The sequence below is a fragment of the Artemia franciscana genome, chromosome 7 (genome assembly GCF_032884065.1).
Source record: "Artemia franciscana chromosome 7, ASM3288406v1, whole genome shotgun sequence".
In the NCBI taxonomy this organism is placed as follows: Eukaryota; Metazoa; Arthropoda; class Branchiopoda; order Anostraca; family Artemiidae; genus Artemia; species Artemia franciscana.
Window position 1 is genome coordinate 61,739,566 of NC_088869.1, and position 21,741 is coordinate 61,761,306.

At 35.4% G+C, this 21,741-nt stretch overlaps 2 protein-coding genes across 3 annotated transcripts in view; both read left to right on the forward strand.

Annotated features, from left to right (window-relative positions):
- The window catches only part of LOC136029572 (glycogen phosphorylase-like), a 302,996-nt gene that overhangs the window by 75,535 nt on the left and 205,720 nt on the right, over positions 1-21,741 (forward strand). The gene's annotated exons all lie outside the window — the stretch shown is intronic.
- The window catches only part of LOC136029571 (reticulon-1-like), an 82,992-nt gene continuing 76,776 nt past the window's right edge, over positions 15,526-21,741 (forward strand). The window contains exon 1 of one of the 2 annotated variants that reach the window (XM_065708061.1): positions 15,526-16,309. In XM_065708061.1, the coding sequence (XP_065564133.1) occupies positions 15,547-16,309 (763 nt within the window). In that variant the 5' untranslated portion in view covers positions 15,526-15,546. The remainder of the gene's footprint in view (positions 16,310-21,741) is intronic. The other variant, XM_065708063.1, reaches the window with a different exon arrangement.

Below are 21,741 nucleotides of genomic sequence, written 5' to 3' on the forward strand. Positions count from 1 at the left end.
AAGCAAAGTCTTCAATGGCTCTGGTGGTGCAGCCAGTAGAGGAAGTTTAACTTTTCCTGAGGCGCAACACATTCCCATTGTTTCACCATTAAATTTCAAGGCCTTGCAATAGGAACAAATTTTAGACATAGTCCCAATTTGAACAGATCTACTCAAGCTATAATCATCGACTGGGCTGTACCTGAATGCTAGGCGAAAATTTTCAGGTTGCTCTTGTGATTCCTCGGCACGCTTTCTTTTGGTGATTTCTCTTTGAGACGCAAGCCTAATTTCACGCTGCTGTTGTGATTCCTCGGCACGCTTTCTTTTCTTACTTTCTCTATCAGCGGCCAGCCTGTTTTCTTGCTGTTCTTGTGATTCCTCGGCATGCTTTCTTTTCTTACTTTCTCTATCAGCAGCAAGTTTTTTGGCATAGACTCTTTGAGCAGCTTCCTCGGCTGTTGCCATTGTAGGTTCTTCAGTCATTTTACAATTAAACATTTTTCCGTGAACGAATGTCTTAAATACCTTTAATGACGTCATCGTCATAACAAACATGACGATAACTAACTTCATGACGACATGACATGATGACATGACGTCACTCGATAGACACACAGACAACTTATTTTTATATATATATATAGACTAGCGTTGGGGTGGCGCTTCGCACCACCACAACACCTATTTGGTGGGGGCGCTTCGCGCCCCCCCCAAGCCCCCCCGCACGCGTAAGTCGTTACGCGCCATATTAGTTACGCGCCATTGTAGTTGTGTCCCTGTGTACCACCTATGAATATAGATAGATTTATATATGTGTTTTGAACTACGTAAAACTTGCGAATATACAACATTCTTGGCTTTCCCATTGTCTGTGCATATACAAAGCCTTATGTACTTATAATGACGTCATATGCAAACGCCCCCCAGCCCCCCCCCCCCCCCGCGCGTAAGTATATATATGTTTTTAACTACGTAAAACTTGCGAATATACAACATTCTTCGATGTCCCATTGTCTGTGCATATAAATAGATTGTCAGGTATCCCCCTGTCCCCCCCGGCGTCCCCGTTGTTGTTGTTTCCCTGTGTCCCGGTCGTCATTTGTGTCCCGGTGTCCCAGTCTGTAATTTCTCTTTGAGTGTCGCGGTCGTCATTTATATTCCCTGTGTCCCGGTGTCCCGGTCGTCATTTTTGTCTCGGTCGTCATTTGTGTTCCGGTGTCCCGGTCTGTAATTTCTCTTTGAGTGTCCTGGTCGTCATTTATATTCCCTGTGTCCCGGTCGTCATTTGTGTCCCGGTGCTTTGTTGATGGTGATTGCTAATCGAACATTCCTTCTGTCCCGGTCGCTTTCTCTTTGAGTGTCCCGGTCGTCATTTATATTCCGAATGTCCCGGTCGTCATTTGTGTCCCGATGTCCCGGTCTGTAATTTCGTCAGTCGACAAACATGACGTCAGTCGACACACAAACATGACGTCACTCGACACACACACACAGACAACTTATTTTTATATATATAGAAGATTTATATATATAGATAGATAGATAGATACGTCAGTTGACAAACATGACGTCAGTAGACAGACACAGACAAACAACTTATTTTTTTATATATAGATTAACTCTGTTTTTACTGAAAACCGATATGTATCCAGTAATTTAGTATATTTGTTTCTTTTCTTTCTTGTTTCTTTCAATATTTTGGCTTTTTCGATAATAACAAGAGAAAATGAAAAGCTGTCTGTGGTTTACTCAATGTTGCAATTTTATAACACTAAATCCTATATAGTGCTAAGACACCATTTTCTCGGATTAACGAAAAATGGCATCTATACTTTTGACTGAATTTCAAAATTTGCTTCAATTAGGCTGGAAAAACCAATAAAGTAGAAGAATTCAATTGCGTTTGAAAAGATAACTACTGGATTGAAAAAATGACCTGTGATTAAATGATAAGGCTTCATCGGACTATAAACTGGATGCAAGATCTTGTTAATAAGATCAACGTCTTATCGAGATCCATTATTAGACGCTCAAGTGAGTACGGCAGAAGCACTTCACACAAGTCACATCCCTCTTGATCAGCGATTTTCCGATGACTTGGACGTAGTTTTCGCAGCGCAACGTCCACTGTAATTTTACGTTCGAAAGGTTTACTTTAACCCACACTGCCTCTTTGTCCCATGAACTGGAGAAATTTAAGTAAGTACATGTAATAAGACTCTGAGTGAAGAGTGCGCCGCCTTTCCACCGTGCCGCCATCTCATCGTTTCTGATTTCGCCTAAGGATTGCGTACGATTATATGAGGGCAATTAGTTGAATAAAGTAAAAAGAAAGCTTAATAAAATAATCAATTTGATATGGATACGAGTAATTAGGAGCAAAATAACTACGTGTGTTTAGAACTACCGACTATCCTTTCTTTCCCACGTAAAAGGACTATTATATTGGAAGAAAACTAGCAAAAATAGTAAATCATCAGGTACTTGAAAAGGAGGTATAAGATCAAAATCAACCGAGCCAATTTTAATTCCTTTTGAACTTAAAAGGCGTGGCCAATAAAGAATTTGATATGCCGCTATTCATTTACCCAATTTGTTCACTAGGTTTGAATTTTCTTTTGAACCTTCACTGGAAGGGATTATGATGGCTTTGACGCGACAAAAAGCGTGTACTTTGTTTCAGAGCGATGCGTCGTGGTGACCCAAGCTGCTTGTCAAGAGATCTTGCCTTTCCGATGCCTCGTTCAAGGTAATGACCTTCGAGTTTAAGCTGCAGAATAACTCATTACAAAGCGAACTAAGTCTTCACTGTCCAAAACAAGCATTGTCCGTATTCGCTGCAGAAATGGGCCAAGTTCTGGTTTTGTACAAATGCAAGACAAGTCCTGGTTCGGTGCAAAAATCGGATAAGTCCTGACTTAAAACACACAATAGTTTAATTAGCTATAATTTCATTTAAATTTATACGAATTTGTCGAGAAGAAACAGGGACATAGAAATTACAGCAATCAAACCAATGTATTTTGAACTTTAGTAGCTCTCCACCCCACGAGTGTGTCGAGTAGAAAAATAACACAAATTCTAGCTTCCCCCTTACCAGAATCTTCGGTCTGTCACTACCCACCACGCTAAGTCAAAATGTACCGCAATTAGTCCATGCATACTATGGGTGTTAACCTCGACTTCTTCCAGGGTAATGGGTTGATTCTGAATTAAAATCAAGTTGCCCTCAAGCCATGGCTAATTGAAGAAAAGGCCAAGACAGATAGTTTGAGTGAGAGGCAAAGCTGGTGTAAGCCCATTTCAGGATTGTATAGAAATGATGTAAGTTTGCTTTGGCTAAGCTCGATTAGGTGGACTATCGTGGTCGACATGAAAGTTTGTCTAGGCTTGAGAACATCAACCCAAGATGATTTTTTAAATTCTGGATTCGGTTGGGTAGCAGCCCAGGCTTCGGCTGTCCTTAATGAGCTGTTTCTTCATTCTGGTCTTCTATCTTAATAGCATTGTAATCTTTTCGTTCCTCCATTAAGCCAAGTTTTGGGTCTTGAAAAATGGGCTTGAACACGTATGTTTTGAGTATGAATTGTTGTCTCTGCAAAGTGCAAAATTTCTTCCTATTCTGACCTGGGCTTTAGACACAATTTTTCTTCAATTCCTTATGGAGGTCAACTCCTGTTGCAATTGCTTTTAAAAGAGCAGTTGGATGTTGCGAGTGATTATAAGCAAATTAATGGAACTATAGTACGAGGGGTGAAACCAGCCACGTAAAGCAGCTCCCCCTGCAGTGTCATCGCAGAAGAGAATTTGATATTGAATCATTAATCAAGAAGGTGAGAGATAGTTTTTTTTACATACATAAAATACAAATATGGAAAAAAAAATCCCCAGTACAACAACATAAACACAGAAACGAACCCACACCATTCAAGACAAGGTCCACAACAAAGTCCAGCAATCAAAGTCCAGAAATCATGACAAGGTCAATAGATAAAAAAAAAATCCAGCTGTACAAGTGCCATCTCACCAATAATAAACAGTATCAGGTTAAAAACCTGGACCAGGGTACTATATGTATAATACATATAATAAATATACATACTATACATATAATAGTTTTTCAAGGTTTTTTTTTCAATCGGAAATTTGAGCAGTCACGCACGAAGGAATTCATTTCTGATATAGGCACGAATTGGAAAAAAAAATTTATGCTTGAATTATGTGTAAATTTTTGAAATAATAACGTAGAAAATATTAGAAATTGCAGGAAAAGTATCAAAATTTTAAAGAAGTTCTCATCCCCAAAATTCAAGCCTGTAGGAACTTCCTAGTGCCATGTCAGTCGAATAATTACAGATTGTATGAGGACCCGCACTTTTAATTCTGACCTTTCAAATCCATCTAAAGTCTAATTTTTACATTGAAGCCATTCTTTTAGTTAATTGAAATTAGACTATGTCACGCTCAAATTTAAATTCTATACTTAAATATCTTAACACTAATAGAGAAGAGAATCAGCCAGCCATAAAATATGCTAGAATAAAATTCATGAAGACTTGGAGTAGTTTAGAAAATGATGGAGAAAACATTAATACTGTTCAACTGTCTAGATATTTTTTGCGAGAATACTTGCAACACACTGGAACAATTATTTACACAAGTAATAAAACACAATGAATGATTGGATTGTGAAATCTTGGTTCGTTGTGAGTCACTGTGCCTCTCACTATTTGTGACCAAGTGAGTGAGTCACATCAATATTTTAAGTGTACGATTGGACCTGTAAATAGAGTATATTTACTTGAAAAGAAAAATTCCATAATTGCTTCTCGTGAACCTATGGTACTCTGCCACTAAGCTACGATGCATATCTAGCCCGACTTCACATCAAGACACTGTATTTCGCACCAATTGATCAATGGAAAAAGTAATTAGAGCTCAAATTCAATCTATGATTATTTCATAATAAATATGATCAAAGCGAACTGTATAGTTACAAAAAAAATAATTAGGTACGTTGCACAACTTGCAAACATGACCCAACGCTCAATATACAAAATATATATTTAAGCCTCAACCTGACCGACAATAATGCGAGTTAGTTTTAAAATACCTGTGTTCAGCAAGGTTTGGGCTTATGGTCACTTAAAATGGTTTCACTTAAAAAGGGGAAAATTATATAAGACGTTTTTTTTCAGTAAAGTGCAAATTATGTTCTGGTTTCCAGAAAGCAGGGAGGGGGGGTGATTTGTGGTAGTTTTGCACTTGGTAGATTATTTGATTTTTTCTGCTCATTTTCGGTTTAATGGATTTCTTTATTTTTCTTTGAAAAACTGTTTTTGTGGAAATTTTTCTCATATTCGTTTATGTTCGTTTTTTATTGACATAGGCTTTTTCATGGAAAAACAAAATAATATTTTATATCTTCTCGATTTTGTCTGTAAGAACCCATAGTTAAGAACCCTATGTTTGGAATTAGTGCAATAAGCCAATTCTTTTTATATAATTATTAAAATTGAAATTACTTTTTTTAGGGTTTCGGTTTTATTGAGCCGCGTCACTCCTTACATACGGTTCGTTACCACGAACTTGTTTGAAAATTAAAAATAACAAAGTTATTCATTTTTTGGTGACTTTTTTATGCTATGAAAAAGGAAGAACATTATCATAGGCAGCGCAATAGCGCTGCCTAAGTAAAGAATAATGTGGGCACAATGTTTTATTTTCTAGACCAAGGCACTTCGTATTGAAGGAATTGTTGTAAAACTTAGAAAAGGGGCTCATTCGATTGAAAATTGAAAATTATAGTCATAACTATAGCAAAATTATCGAGGGATCGGCTCATCTGTTTAATTAAGGTAAAGGGTAAAATTTAGAAATAGGCTGGGAAACAGAAAAACAAAAGAAATCAACGGTGGGAAATTTGGTACAGATCGGACATAAGCTTTGTGCTGTAAGTTTTCGCTTCAGATACAGACCCCTGGTATTCATGGACAACCTGTCTTTCGCTTGGTGCCTGATGGGTGGACAAAAACCTCAATCCTTAGAAAAAACGTAAAGCGTTCGCCCTCAGGAAATTAGTACCAGAGATTCTCCTGGGGACAATCCCTTCCCTCAACGGAAAATTTCTCTACAACCAAAATTGAGCAGCATAACAAGAAAAAAGCATAACAAAGACAAAGAGTGAAGAAAAGAAGGGATTTTGAAACATTTTTACTTATACTCCCAAATATAGGGCAAAACATATGGTTGAGGATGTAATATAGAATTCATTTTATTTTTTCAATCCTTGATTTTTATCCGTTTTTTTGGGGTTAGGGGGTCGATGTATTAAAATAGTATTAGAAAAGGGGTAAAGGAAATGATTAAAAAAAAATATGAAATCAGTTGCAACTGTAAAGGATTGCCCCGTGATGGGAATGCACCGATATAAGAGACTGGGACTAAAAAGTAAGTGTGATTGCTTCCTGTGGATTTGGTAGAGTACAGAAATTTTTTCTATTTAGTATCAGCTTATTCCTTGGGATCCAGGAGATGATTTTAGGCGTTCATCAGGAGTTTTTCCCTTCTGAAGTACATTTAAGGAGCATATTTAATTTGATATATAATTCAATCTAAACCACATCGAGTCAAACTCCAAATCAGGTAAAAAAAAAATTGGAATGGACAAAAATTGTTCGACATAATTAAGCAATAGTTCAAGCAAAGAAACTTTTTATAAAGTCATCAAACCCTGTTCACAGGAAATTATTGAGTATCGTCCACTAGGCAAACATTAGAAGGTTTTCCCTTTTGATGTGCCTGTATGGGGCGTAATTTTTTATTTATTTATCTTATTTCGGCATCATGGAATGGAAGCACAGGTCAGATTCAATAACATTTGAAATAGACAGAACCTGTTTCAATAATCAAGCAACAGCTCAAACAGAGAAAATTTGGAAAAAGTTATCAAACTCTATTCACTGAAAGTTATTGAATCAATTGAATCAATAAAATTTGAAATGGACAGAACTTGTTTCAAATAATCAAGCAGTAGTTCAAGCAAAGAAAATTGTTAAAAAATCATCAAACCCTGTTCACAGAAAATTATTGAGTACCGTCCACTAGGTGCACATTAACGGTTTTCCGTTCTTATGTGCCTTTACGGGGTTCAATTTGGGATTTATTTATTTATTTCAGCATCATAGAGTGAAACTTAAGGTCAGAATAAATGAAATTTTGAATGGACAGAACTTGTTCCAAATAATCAAGCAATAGTTCAAGCAAAGAAAATTCTTAAAAAATCAGAAAACCCTGTTCACAGAAAATTATTGAGTACCGTCCACTAGGTTCACTTTAGACGGTTTTCCCTTTTGATGTGCCTCTATGGGGCGTAATTTTTATTTATTTATCTTATTTCACCACAATGGAGTGAAACTGCAGGTGAGAATCAATAAAATTTGGAATGGACAGAACTTGTTCCAAAAATTTAAGCAATAGTTCAAGCAAAGAAAATTCTTAAAAAATCATCAAACCCTGTTCACAGAAAATTATTGAGTACCGTCCACTAGGTGCACATTAGACAGTTTTTCCTTTTGATGTGCCTCTATGGGGCTTAATTTTGCATTATTTATTTTATTTCAGCATCATGGAGGGAAACCCATGATCAGAATCAATAAAATTTGGAATGGACAGAACTTGTCCCAAATAATCAAGCAATAGTTGAAGCAAAGAAAACTCTTAAAAAATCATCAGACCCTGTTCGCAGAAAATTATTGAGTACCGTCCACTAGGTGCACATTAACGGTTTTCCGTTCTTATGTGCCTTTACGGGGTTCAATTTGGGATTTATTTATTTATTTCAGCATCATAGAGACAATCAGAACAATCAATAAAATTTGAAATAGACAGAACTTGTTTCAAACAATCAAGCAGTAGTTCAAGCAAAGAAAATTCTTAAAAAATCATCAAACCCTGTTCACAGAAAATTATTTAGTACCGTCCACTAGGTGCACATTAACGGTTTTCCGTTCTTATGTGCCTTTACGGGGTTCAGTTTGGGATTTATTTATTTATTTCAGCATCATAGAGTGAAACCCAAGGTCACAATCAATATAATTTGGAATGGACAGAACTTGTTCCAAAAAACTTTTGTTCAAGCAAAATTTTGTTCAAAAAGTCATCAAACCCTGTTCACAAAAATGATGTGTCTCTATGGGGGGTAATTTTTTATTTATTTGTCTTATTCCAGCATCATGAAGTAAAGCCTCAGCTCAGAATCAATAAAATTTGGAATTGATAGAAGTTGTTTCAAATAATCAAACAATAGCTTAAGGAAAGAAAATTTTTTTAAAGTCATCAACCCCCGTTCACAGAAATTACTGAAAATCGTCCACTAGGTGCACATTAGAAGGTTTTCCCTTCTGATATGCCTTTCCAGGGCTTAATTTTGTAGCTATTTATCTTATTTCAGCATCATGGAGTGAAACCCCAGGTCACAATCAATTTAATTTAAAATGAACAGCACTTGTTCCAAATAATTAAGGAAATAATTCAGCAAATTATAGGCCAATTTCAGTCACATCTATTTTTGTCGAGTGATAGATAAATTGATTGTAGAAGGAATTCAGAAGTTCTTTGATGATAATAGTCTTTGGAGTCCTGTTCAACATAGTTTTCGAAAACAAAGATCTTGTAACACCCAACTTCTTGAGCTAATTGTTGACTTTCAGAGATTGGCACACCTAGGTATACCATTTGATTGTGTTTATATTGAGTTTTCAAAGCCCTTGCGTAAGATTTCGATACCCTTACTTCTTCGTAAATATGCTATGTGTAACCTAAGACCAAGAACAGCTTTATTCATAGATGACTGTCTAAAGGAGTGTACTCAACAGGTAGCTGTTGAGGAGGTGATATCATCTCCGATAAGTAAAATCATCTCCATCAAGTAATAAGTGGGGTGTCCCAGGGCAGTTGCCTAGGACCTGTTTTATTCTGTTTATTTTTGAATGATTTAACCTCTTCTATCCATCACTCATATCTAAAGTTGTTTGCCGACGACGTAAAAGTCTACTTACCCACAAAAAATCTAACAGAGGTTGACCTTATGCAAGAGTACCTGGATGCCCTAACTCATTGGTGTGAGTCCAATTCCATGTTTATAGATCAGTCCAAGTGTGTCTTTTTGCATTATTGGCGTGGGATACCTCCCAATTACACGTATCTTTTGTCTGGTACAAATGTCCCTCCCGAAGAAATTGTGCGAGACCTTGGTATCCCTTTCGATGCCCACATAAAATTTGATAAGCATGTTTCAGCAATCGTGAGAAATGCGAACTACCGTCTATTGTCTCTGAAAAGAAGTTTCAGAAAATTCAATCTTCGAAATTTCCTTTGGCTTTACAAGTCTCTTGATCGCCCACTTCTCGAGTATAATACTTCCGTCTGGTTTCCATTAAATGTAAAGGATAAGCTTCGCGTAGAAAAGGTACAAAGGAGGACGTCAAAGGTGATTCCTTACCTTCAGCATCTTCCCTACAAAGAGCGACTCTCTAGGCTTGGTATTCTGTCATTAAATTTGATACGGCGTCATAGTGACCTAATCAACGTGCTCCATATTATTAAAGATATGGATTACCTAGATTTTGATTTACTTTTCAAATATAGTCACTTTAACACAACCTGCCAACACCATTACAAACTGTACCCCCCAAAATCAAATAAGAAAACTGGACAATGTTCATTTTCTAGTAGGGTCGTTTCACCTTGGAATAGTCTACCCGTTGAATTCGTGGAAGCTGGGAATGTGCAGATATTTAAACGTTCTTTATTGGAGAGACCTTTATATTTGGGAATTTTGATGTTTAGTTATAATTTGATCTTTTGGTTATGAGTTTTTGTTTGAGTTTATGAGTTTTGGATATAAGTTGGGTTTTTTTCTGACATATCGTCTTCTAATATTCATAAGTGTTTCCAGTGTTGCTAATTAGCTTATTTCTTGTTTTGTGTCTATAGCCACAAGCATTTTTGCTTACCGTTTGATGTATTAATAAATAAATATTTCAAGCAAAAAAAAATTTTAAAAAGTCATCAAACCCTGCTTACAGAAATTATTGAGTATCGTCCACTAGGTGCACATTAGAAGGTTTCCCCTTCTGATATGCCATTACGGGGCTTAATTTTGTATTTATTAATTTTATTTCAGATTCATGGGGTAAAGCCCCAGGTCAGAATCAATAAAATTTGGAATGGATAGAACTTGTTCCAAATAATCAAGCAATAGTTCAAGCAAAGAATTTTTTTTTAGAATCATCAAACCCTGTTCACAAAAAAATACTGAAAATCGTCCACTAGGTGCACACTAGAAGGTTTTTCCCTTTTGATGTGCCTCTATGGGCCGTAATTTTTTGTTTATCTATCTTATTTCAGCATCATAGAGTGAAACCCTAGGTCAGAATCAATAACATTTAAGCTGGACAGGACTCCCTATTTCGAATAAGAAAACAAATGAAATATTTTAAGCTTTATTCTATTCTGCTATGATAACTCTACCTCAAGCCCCCATAAATACAAAAAGAAGAATTTAAAAAAATGTAAAATTAGATTCAACAGGGTATTTTTCACTATATGATTTATTTGTATTTTGGGATATATATATAGACTATTCTATAATCCCTTCTTTTATTAATTAAATAAATAAAACAAGTTTTTCTTAACTGACAATAACGAGAGACATTAAAACTTTAGCGAGCAGAAACTCTTCCGGATATGAAAGGGGCTGTCCCCTCTATAACGCCCCGCTCCTTACGCAAAAAATTGCCTTTGTGTCACAATTCTACTTTTCAAACGAATAAAAAAAAATATCGTAAAGAGTGGTGCATTGAGGAGGGGACAGCCCCTTTCATATACGAAATAGTTTCTGTTCATTTTAAGTTTTAATGTCGCTCCTTACTTTCAGTTAAAACGAACTTTAAAACGAATTTGTCTCGCCGTACATGAACAATTAAAATGGAATTTGCATACTAATTTTGGGGAAGTTTCCCCCGATGTAAAATTTCCCCTGGAAAGTTCACCTCTCGAAACTACCCTCCAAATGCAAAAATTTCACCGTATAAAACCAAAATTATTTATTATGTGTATGAGGGGGGGGGCTGCCCTCTCATATATTGCCTGGAAATGTGTCTCCCCCCACGACGGAAAATTCCTTCCCTACATGGAAAATCCCTCCATGTAAACCTCTTCCCATATAAAACACACCCCATGCACCAGGAAGATTTCCACAAAACAGTTCTATTCTAGCTGAAAATGACCCCTTGAAAACTACTCGCGGACGATTCCAGCTGAAAAATATTTCCTTTCCAGCTAAACCCACTTTTTTTTTTAAAGACTTTGATTTCTGATTGTTTTTAAAATCATGTCCCCCTGTGTGGAAAATTCTTCTCGCAAATACTCAAACCAAGAAGGGAAACTCCTTCTTGGAGAATTTCTTCTGTGCGAAATCCCCCCACCTTTGGAAATATAGTCTAGACAATTCCAGCCCGGTAAATATTTCCCCCAGACAATTTCCCTTAATATCTTCAAATGTACAACTGAGTCGTAAAAGAGAAAGCAGGAGGAATAAAAAGAATTTCCTATAGGAATCTTGACAAATCCCCTCAGTGTAAAATTTCTCTTAAAAAGTTCACCCCCCTTCCTCGGGAACTTCCCTCCCCGCGGAAAATTATCATCGTATAAGCCCCCCCCCTCTCCCCGGAGAACTTCTGTACGCTTCTCAATGAAAATATTATGCGTAAACAATGGGCAAATTTCCTGACCTAAAAACCTTCCCCCAGGTGCTGTGGGGCGTTGTGTTGTACTCACAGAGATAGTTTCTGGGCTTTTCAACTATGCTGAACAAAATGGCTAACTCAGAATTTTGATCGAATGACTTTTAAGAAAAACATGTGTGGGAGGTGGCCAGTTGCCCTTCAATCTTTTTTCACTTATAAAGGACAATAGAACTTTTAATTTCCCTTCGTTTTCAGCCCCTTTTCTTTATTCTAGGTGTTGGTTCGATGCGATCACCCCCGAAAAAAAACCATCTGTGATCTTTCTTCTGGCAAAAAATACCTAATTCAACATTTTTACAAATGGAAGCTTGAAACTTTTACATTGGGGCGTTCGGATGCGTTAAATCTGATTGATTTTCAATACGATTCCTTGACTCTTAGGGGTTGTTTCCCCTTTTTCAACAATCACGAATATTTTCTCAGGCTTGAAACTGTCGATACGTAAAACTAAAGTTAATGAATCTTATATTTGTGGGAGCAATATAATAAGCCGATTCTTTTGATATATCTATTGATAGCAAAATTCCGTCTTTTAGAGTTTCGGCTACTATTGACAGCAATGCCTCTTATTTACCGTTTGTTACAGTGAACTGTTTGATCTGTTTTGCGGGGAGAACTATCCAGGGGAAAATTGCCCGAGGAGAAGTTTCTGGGGTGGATTTTCTGGGAGAAAATTTCCAGGGAGATTTTTCTTAGAGATTTTTCACAGGGAGAATTTTCTCTTGGGAGGATTTTACTACCGGAGGGGGCAATTTTCCAGGGAAACACCAAACTAAACAGTGGACACGAGATTGTCTCTCTGAATATAAGGAGCTAAGGAATTTGGGGGTGCTTCATGGAAACTGTATCAATGTTTTAATTTCCTGGCGCTAACGAGTTTTTTTCGTTAGAAAAAAAAAGAATGTTTGTTATGTTCTTTTAGTTTTTTTTTTTTTTTTGTTTTTTAAGAATGTTTGTTATGTTTTTTAGTTTTTTGTTTTGTTTTTGTTGGGTATAATAGTCTTCGATACTGCACAAAAATAAATTTTCTTATGACTACAATATTGTTTTTTTAGGAGATTGGACCGGAGGTAGTATATCAACGAAGGTTTGTTACAAGTTTTCTTCCATCTATATTACTAAATTGTTTTTCCTAAGACGTTTTACGACTGTTTTTTTTTTAAGTTAATAAGGGATTTTGGTACTTTCGTCTTACAGCCACCACAATCAAGATCTTGTATCACGAACACGAGACAATAACCATTTTTCACAATATAATCTTTGACTCGGTGGGAAACTACATTGTAGCTAAATTTTTATTAAATATTTAGTTGGTATCAAACAGTTCGTGGTAACGAAGTTAAGGAGCGACCCGGCTCAATAGTAAACGAAACTCTAAAATACGGAATTTTGATGCTAAAAGATACATCGAAAGAATTAAATTTTCACGCTGACTTTAAATATATAAGTTTCAATTAATTTAGTCTTTGTCATCAAAAGTTACGAGCCTGAGAAAATTTGCCTTATTTTGGAAAATAGGGGGAAACATCCCCTAAAAGTCATAGAATCTTAACGAGTATCACACCATCGCATTCGGCGTATCAGAGAACCCTATAGCAAAAATTTCAAGCTCCCATCTACAAAAATGTGGAATTTCGTATTTTTTGGCCAGAAGACAAATCATGTTTTTTGTTTTTTTTTTCTTTCTTTTCCCCAGGGGTCATTGTATTAACCAAGTGGTCCTAGAGTGTCGCAAAAGGGCTCATTCTTACGGAAATGAAAAGTTCTAGTGCCCTCTTTAAGTGATCAAAAAAATTGGAGGGCACCTAGGCCCCCTTCCATGCTCATTTTTTTCCAAAAGTCAACGGATTAAAATTTTGAGATAGCCATTGTAAAAAACCATAATAACTATGTCTTTGGGAATGACTTACTCCCCCACAATCCCTAGGGGAGGGGCTGCAAGTTACAAACTTTGACCAGTGTTTACATATAGTAATGGTTATTGGGAAGTGTACAGACGTTTTCAGGGGGATTTTTTTAGCTTGGGGTGGGGTTGATGGGAGGGGGCTATGTGGGAGGATCTTTCCTTGGAGGAATATGTCATGGGGGAAGAAAAATTCAACGAAAAGGGCGCAGGATTTTCTAGCATTACTATAAAAAAAAACAATGAAAAAATAAACATGAAAACATTTTTTCAATTGAAAGTAAGGAATAGCGTTGAAATTTAAAACGAACAGAGATTATTACGCATATGAGGAGTTCTAAAAATACTTTAGCATAAAGAGCGAGGTATTTAGGAGGAGATAAATCCCTCGCTCTTTATGCAAAAGTATTTTTAGTAATTTCAACTATTTATTTTACGGCCTTTCTGATTCAGGGGTCATTCTTAAAGAATTGGGACAAAACTTACTATTTAGTGTAAAGAGCGAGGTATTAACGAGGGCACAAACCCCCTCGTACACACAATAAAAATATAAGAATATAAAAGTTTGTTACGTAAGTTAATTCTTAAGTTACGCATATTTTTTACTAATAAAAACGTTCGTTAAAAATTAAAAGTTCTAGTTGCCTTTTTAAGTAACCGAAAAATTCCTTTCCCACCCCTTATTTCTCAAAATCGTCTGATCAAAACTAAGAGAAAGCCATTTAGCCAAAAAAAAATTAATATACAAATTTCTTTTTAATAATTTATGTGCGGAGAGCCAAAATCAAACATGCATTAATTCAAAAACGTTCAGAAATTAAATTAAAAAAAAACTAGTTTTTTTAACTGAAAGTAAGGAGCGACATTAAAACTTAAAACGAACAGTAATTACTCCGTATATGAAATGGGTTGTCCCCTCCGCAATCCCTCGCTCTTTACGCTAAAGTTTGACTCTTTGCCACAATTCTACTTTTTAAAACAATTAAAAGCTTTAGCGTAAAGAGCGAGGCGTTGAGGAGGGGACAACCTATTTCATATACGGAGTAATTTCTGTTCTTTTTAAGTCTTAATGTCGCTCCTTACTTTCAGTTAAAAAAACTAGTTTTTTTATTTAATTTTGATTAGGTTAGATTTGTTTGCGGATTTAATATAATGCGGGCTGGGCCTTCCATAATTCTTTTTTGTAGATTTCATAATTTTGTTCATAAAGCTTTATATTTTCATCATATTTTGTTTTATTTCATTAGCATTAAGCAAACTTTACTCCTCGACAGAGCTTGAGTGTGGTGGCTATAAAACACTGTTTTTTTTGGCAAAAAAATACATTAACCGCCACGAGCGAATTCATTTAAATAATCACGATATTATTAACGAACAAAAGAAAAAGAAAAGAGAACAATAGCACGGCTCAACCTTGCCGAAGTCAACGTGACATTTACAAACAACTAAAAAAAACCGCAAAATTACCTTTCCCTCCCTACTACCCCCTCAAAAAAGTGAGAGACGACCGGAGAGAAAAAATCGGTATTAAAAAAAAGTAACCGCTAGGACACATAGGTTTAAATAAATTTGTCGTATACTTCACCTATTTTGACGTTTCCTTTTCGAGTTTTTGTCCTCGAATTTCAAATTCCTGAATAAGCAGCAAAAGTGAAAGCTGATGCATTATTTCATACGTGTCATAATGTGACAAGCTCAAAGTATAGCCTAGATTTGGCACGGTATTTGACCAAATTATTTACCACAGACAGCGATTCAGAAATGAATCACCTTTAACGCATGATCGAGAAGCATAAACTCCCTGACATAGAATCAAGGGCATTTCAGTATATCTAACAGCAGTGTACAGTCATGACAACTAACATTAATGATTTTGTTGCTGGAAACCTAGAATTGGTAAGTCCTACCGTGGAAACTGTTACACTAGATGGCTCAGGACAAATAGGAATAAAATTTGAAAAGGGTCACTCTAAGAAAGGGAGCGATGCTTCAGATATTTCAACAAAAAGTGAGTCTCCAAATTTACCAAGGCGTGATGGGTCAAATGCATTTGATAACACGATCTTTGAAACGCCGAATAAGTTTCCGAACAATCTGAATGCTTCAGCCGGGCTTTCGCCTGATTTAAGCTTATCGCCAGAAGTTTTAGATGGTAGGAAATTGAGTGGGAATCCGCTAGATAACACATTTACAGACTCTCTTATTGAAATTCTACCCGAGAAAGAGAAATCAGTCACCCCTCTAGATGCCGAGTCCACTAGCTCAGAAAATAAGGCAGCGAGTAACACTGAGATACTCCCCAACTCTTTAACTGAAACTCCTGTATTGGAACAGTCTAAATTAGATTTGAATGTTATCCCTAAAGAATTTTTGGAATTGAATACTAATATTCCAGTTTTTTCATCTAATGAAATCAAACCCACGCCAAATGGGGAAAACTCTCTTGGAAAAGTGGACACGGAGCATGTACCTATAGCAGCAGACACCAAGGACTTAGAAATAATCGATACGAAAAAAGATGAACAGCGTAACGAGGAAAAAGAGAGCCATGAATTCGATGGAGAGGTGGCTGAGCGATATGAAGAATTAATTGCCGAATCTATCAAAAGCGAAGGTAAGCACACTTGTCTTGCGTAAATTTTTGCGACAATAGACCATTATCTGTTCATTTTATGTGTAATTTTGAGTGATGATGTTTATAAAAGAGCATAATATAAAATTCACGTTTAAATTTTTAACAAACCTAAACCCCTATTGACACTTGAGCGTCTGGGGCAACTAAAATCGATGCTTTGGAACCTGATTTGGGGATCAGTGAATCTAAAATCGGGTAGGCCCATACTCATGTCTATACCCAAGAAATTTGAAACTATGTAGGGTCGCGAATGGTAGTTGTTAATATTGGTTCTCAGGAGTAGCAATAAAGTAATGTTGAACATTATGATGGGTACCGCTGAGATTATTACTTGCAAGAACCATTTTGCTGGGAAAACATTAGTCAATAATGTAGACGAAAAAAAAACAAGGTACAAATATTTACAGATGTAATGCCTCTAACCTCTCCCCCAAGAGCAAAAAACGTAAAATCATACGAATGAATCCTCTTTTTTTGCTAAAAAATATTCGTGGTTGCTCTAACCAAGGAAAATTGCTAAAAAAAAATAATAGTCAGCATAGCCCTGCCCTTAGGACTAGTCATCCTAATTGGGGGAGAAAGGGAGCTCACAATTGTTCCCCTTTGATTTTGAAAAATATATGTTTTTTTGTATACTCATCTTTTTTTTAAAATACAAAAACCTTCTTCTTAGATGTTGAAAAATACCTTTTTCACATTTAGAAAAAAATCATAATAATTCTCTTCTTCTTAATTACATTTTTGTAAAGTGAAAAAAAAAATTACATAAAAGAAAATTTAAAACGAAACTCAGTTTACTGTATTTCCTAAAGCACTGGAATTAGCAAGCTACATTCGCAACTTTAGATGGTTTTTTGTCCAAAAATTAGAAATATCTGCAATTAGAAGATCCCAAAGAGTGCCAATCTGGGTACTTAAGACTTGATTTAATTAACATCCCTTGAGTGTTATTTGCAATGAGGATATATTGTAAAAATCGTTATGTTTTGTCTTTTAAACCAATAAATTATCGATTTTTCGATACGACATTAATAAATTAATTGGCTAATATTAAATAAATGTTTAATAATAACAATATATTAATCCATACTATTGAAATTTTACTCAGAAAGGTTTAAGAGGAATTTTTGCTGGGCGCAGATCAACTCTTATCTAAGGTGTTGCTCGTGGGCTCCACATTTAAATTCTCATTTCTACTCTTTTTAAAATTTAATTTCTAAACGTTGAAACAAGTTTTTTCCGGTGACTAATGGTTACCAAATATCTATGTTTCCAACATCATATTTTCTAATGTGGCAGAATAGTACAATAAAGATACGACAAAAGAAAGGGGTAGATCTTGAACAAACTGCAATAAAATTGATATTTTTTTTTATCATTCGATAGAAACAAAAACCCGCTTATTCCAAAGATTTTGGAATAAAGATTTTGGAATGTATTATCCGTTTTGGATAATATATCCAAAATGGGCATTTTTACACCTAGGCGAAATGGATCAAATCCACTCTTAAAGTGTGGAGGGACAAAAGGCTAAAAGTTCATTGTGCATTAGCACATAGAAAAAAATGTCTTCTGTGGGGTTATTGGGTTCGTAGATTGAGAAAATGAACTGAAAAATGGTCCACCATCATTGTAAAAGGGATGTTTATGCGAAATCCTCTTTATTTTTGACGTAACACCTTAAAGTAGGTATCCTACCTACTATTTTTATCTTTCTATGTCTGTCTTTTTGTGTTGTATATGTGACTCTCTGTGTTTGTCTGTCTGTCTGTCTGTCTGTCTGTCTCTCTCTCTCTCTCTCTCTCTCTCTCTCTCTCTCTCTCTCTCTCTCTCTCTCTCTCCTCTCTCCTCTCTCTCTCCTCTCTCTCTCTCTCTCTCTCTCTCTCTCCCTCTCTCCTCTCTCTCTCTCTCTCTCTCTCCTCTCTCTCTCTCTCCTCTCTCTCTCTCTCTCTCTCCTCTCTCCTCTCTCTCTCTCTCTCTCCTCTCTCTCTCTCTCTCTCTCCTCTCCTCTCTCCTCCATCTCTCTCTCTCTCTCTCTCTCTCTCTCTCTCTCCTCTCCTCCTCTCTCTCTCTCTATCTCTCTCTCTAGATCTATAATACGCTAGAGTGTGTATTATCTGAATTTATCTACTAGCTGAATTTGCTGTATTCAAAAGTGCTTTTTATTAGTTTTGGATACTCAGTCACCAATTAAAATATTCAGAACGTACTAGCTGATTAATTCCATGCAAAAGTGCTTTTCTATTAATTTATTTATACCCAGTCACCAATTGAAAGACTTGGAATTTACCAAGTAGCAAAGTTGTGGTAGTCAAAAGTGCTGTTATTACTTTTTTGGGTAATCTATTTATCAATGCCATCAGTTTATTATAGTCAAAAGTGTATTTATTAGATTTTTGATGCTCAGCCAGCAACTAAGACAGTCAGAATTTACCTACTAGCTGAGTTTGTTCCATACAAAAATCTTTTTCTATTAATTTTTTTATACCCAGTCACCAATTAAAAGACTTAGAATTTACCAAGTAGCTGAATTTTTGTAGTTAAAAGTCATGTTTATTATTTTTTTGGCACCCATTCAGCAACTAGATCACTGGGAATTTATCATCTACCAGAGTTTTTTGTAGTCAAAAGTGTTTTTTATCAAATCGTCTATGCTCATTCAGCAACACTCCGCATTTACTTACTAACTGAGTTTGTCGTCAGTTAAAGTGCTTTTTATTAATTTTTCATACTCAGTCACCAATTTAGGCTTTATTGTATCATTTCTCTCATATGGACTGTAGTATCATCGCTTAAAATATATACGATTTTATTCACTTCAACTTTATGCATATCCCGAATACTAAGCAATACTTTTCAGAAGGCTTGACTGCTTCATTTTCCTCAAAGGCCTGTCATATCATCCCTTAAAATGTGTATGCCTAATAATTTTTCACTTATACATGCGTCAATACTAAGCAATACTTTTCAAAAGTCTTTATTGTATCGTTTCCCTAATAGGGCTGCTGTATCATCGCTTAAAATGTATATGACTTTATTTACATCACCAATGCTAGGCAATACTTTTCAAAAGGCTTTATTGTATCGTTTCCTCCATAGGGTTGTTGTATCATTGCTTATAATATATACGACTTTATTAATTTTGACTTTATGCATACCCCAATACTAACCAATACTTTCAAAGGGCTTTACTGTATCATTTCCCCCAGAGGACTGTCGTACCTTCACTTAAATATATACGACTTTAATTATTTTGAATTATTTATACCCCAATACTAAGCAATACTTTAAAAATTCTAAGTCCCATAGAATTCTGAGTCCAAAAAATTCCTAGTTCAAAAAAATTTTCAATTATAAAAAAAATATAAGTAAAATAAAAAAAGAAAAGTGTTACTTCAAAAATATTTTTCTAATAGTACAAATAACAAGTAACATCTATAACATCTTTAATCCATATTTTGAAGAAAATGCAGGTGATTTTTTTTTGTTTTAAGTATATTTTATGTCATTTCAAAACATGAAAAAAAATTAAAAAGTTCTAAGCATAAAAAGTAAGCAAAATTCAAAGTTGAAAAAAACATGTTAAAGTTAGGAAAAAGTTCAAAAAGGGGGAGTTTGGGAGGGATATTGGGAGTCCATTGAGGCGGGACATGGACAATTAAGTTCCCTCTAAAAAAATGTCATAGCAATTGATTCATTGGGGAAAATAACTTTGCCCGTTTACTCTACCCAAGTGCACTATAAGACTAGTTTAATCCATTGGCTTTAAATCCATTTGTTTGGGTTTTCGTAAGCCACTCCCAAAGTAATACACCATGTCAAAATCATGCCACTGTGGCATAATATGGTGGCACACACGGCACCCTCTGGCACAAACTGTAGTTCCTAGGGTATTTTTCAGATATTTTTCATGATAAAAATCATGTTTTAAATCCATCGGTATGTGTTTCCGCAAGCCTCCCCAATGTAATCGCCCTTGGCAATTCACGTCACCGTGGCACACTATGGCTGGCACATGACACACTCTTGCACCCTATATCATTCTAAAGGTATTCTTAGATATTTTATTGATAAAATCATGCTTCAAATTCATTAGCTCATGTTATTGCAAGCCAACACACCGTGATGGCCCCATCCTGTAACAACACCCGACCCGTGCCACTCTCTGACTGGTTCTTTGCATCCTCTGGCACCTATTATCACACCTAAAGCATAATCAACATGATAAAAATCAACATTGCAATTGCTCTGTTTCTGTTTTCGTTCTTACGTTTCAACCAGGGTTGTTCGAATTTTTCAAAAATACGAATAATAAAGCAGAATTACTTAGTTTCTTTTCTCATTTTTATTCAACTGGGGCAGTGTGGCTTTTTTGCAAGAAATAACAATACTAAACCGGAGTTACTTTGTTTTCTTTTTCTCATTCTTCCTTTGTTTCCAACACGTTCTTTGACTTTTTTTTTCCGAAAATAGAGATACCAAAGCCGAATTTGCCATTGTTTCCTATCTCATTCTTATGTCTTCAACTTGGCAGTTCGACATTTTTTCTGAAATAGAAATATTAAAGGGGATTTGCTTTGTTTCTTTTTCATTCATAAGAGAGTCGAAATCGCAATAATGTGTTATTATATTAATTTCTATCTTAGGTTAAGAGGTCTTATGAACCTTTGACCCCTAAGGTGACTTTATTTCCAATTTAATGATTTTTGAATAGTTAAAGATATGTGTGATATGCCGAACGATGGTATATCTGATGTTTCCAGGCATATTTGCTGCCTTCCTCTTGTCGAGCTTTGAAATTGAGGCAAGGAGAATTGAAATCGCAATAATGTGTTCTTAGATTATTTTCCCCTTAGGTTAAGGGTCTTATAAATGTTTGAACCCTTTGATGAGCTATTTTTCCGAAACAAAAAATAATTCTTACAAATACAAACGTTTCCTAAAAAATCCAGAATAATTCTTACAAAACAAAAATTATTCTTACAAAATGCAGAAATACTTCACACAATTCTAAAATAGTGTTAACAGCATGAAAAATAGCTGGTGCAAAAGCACAAAATATTTGCTACAAAATACAAAAATTTCTAAAAACATCCCAAATACTTCTTATAGAATACAAAAAGTTCTAACATAATCCAAAACAATTCTTACAAAACGGAAATAATTCTTAAAAAAATATAAAAATACCTTTACAAATTTCTAAAATAGTTCTAAGAGAAGAAAAAATATTTGGTGCGGAACACATAACACTTGCTACAAAATACAAAAGTTCCAACAACGTCCCAAAATACTTCTTATAGAATACAAAAAGTTCAAACATGATCCAAAATAATTCCTACAAATATAAAAAAAATACTCTTACTAATACTTGCTAAAAAAAAAACACAAAGATTCCTAAAAAACCAGAAATT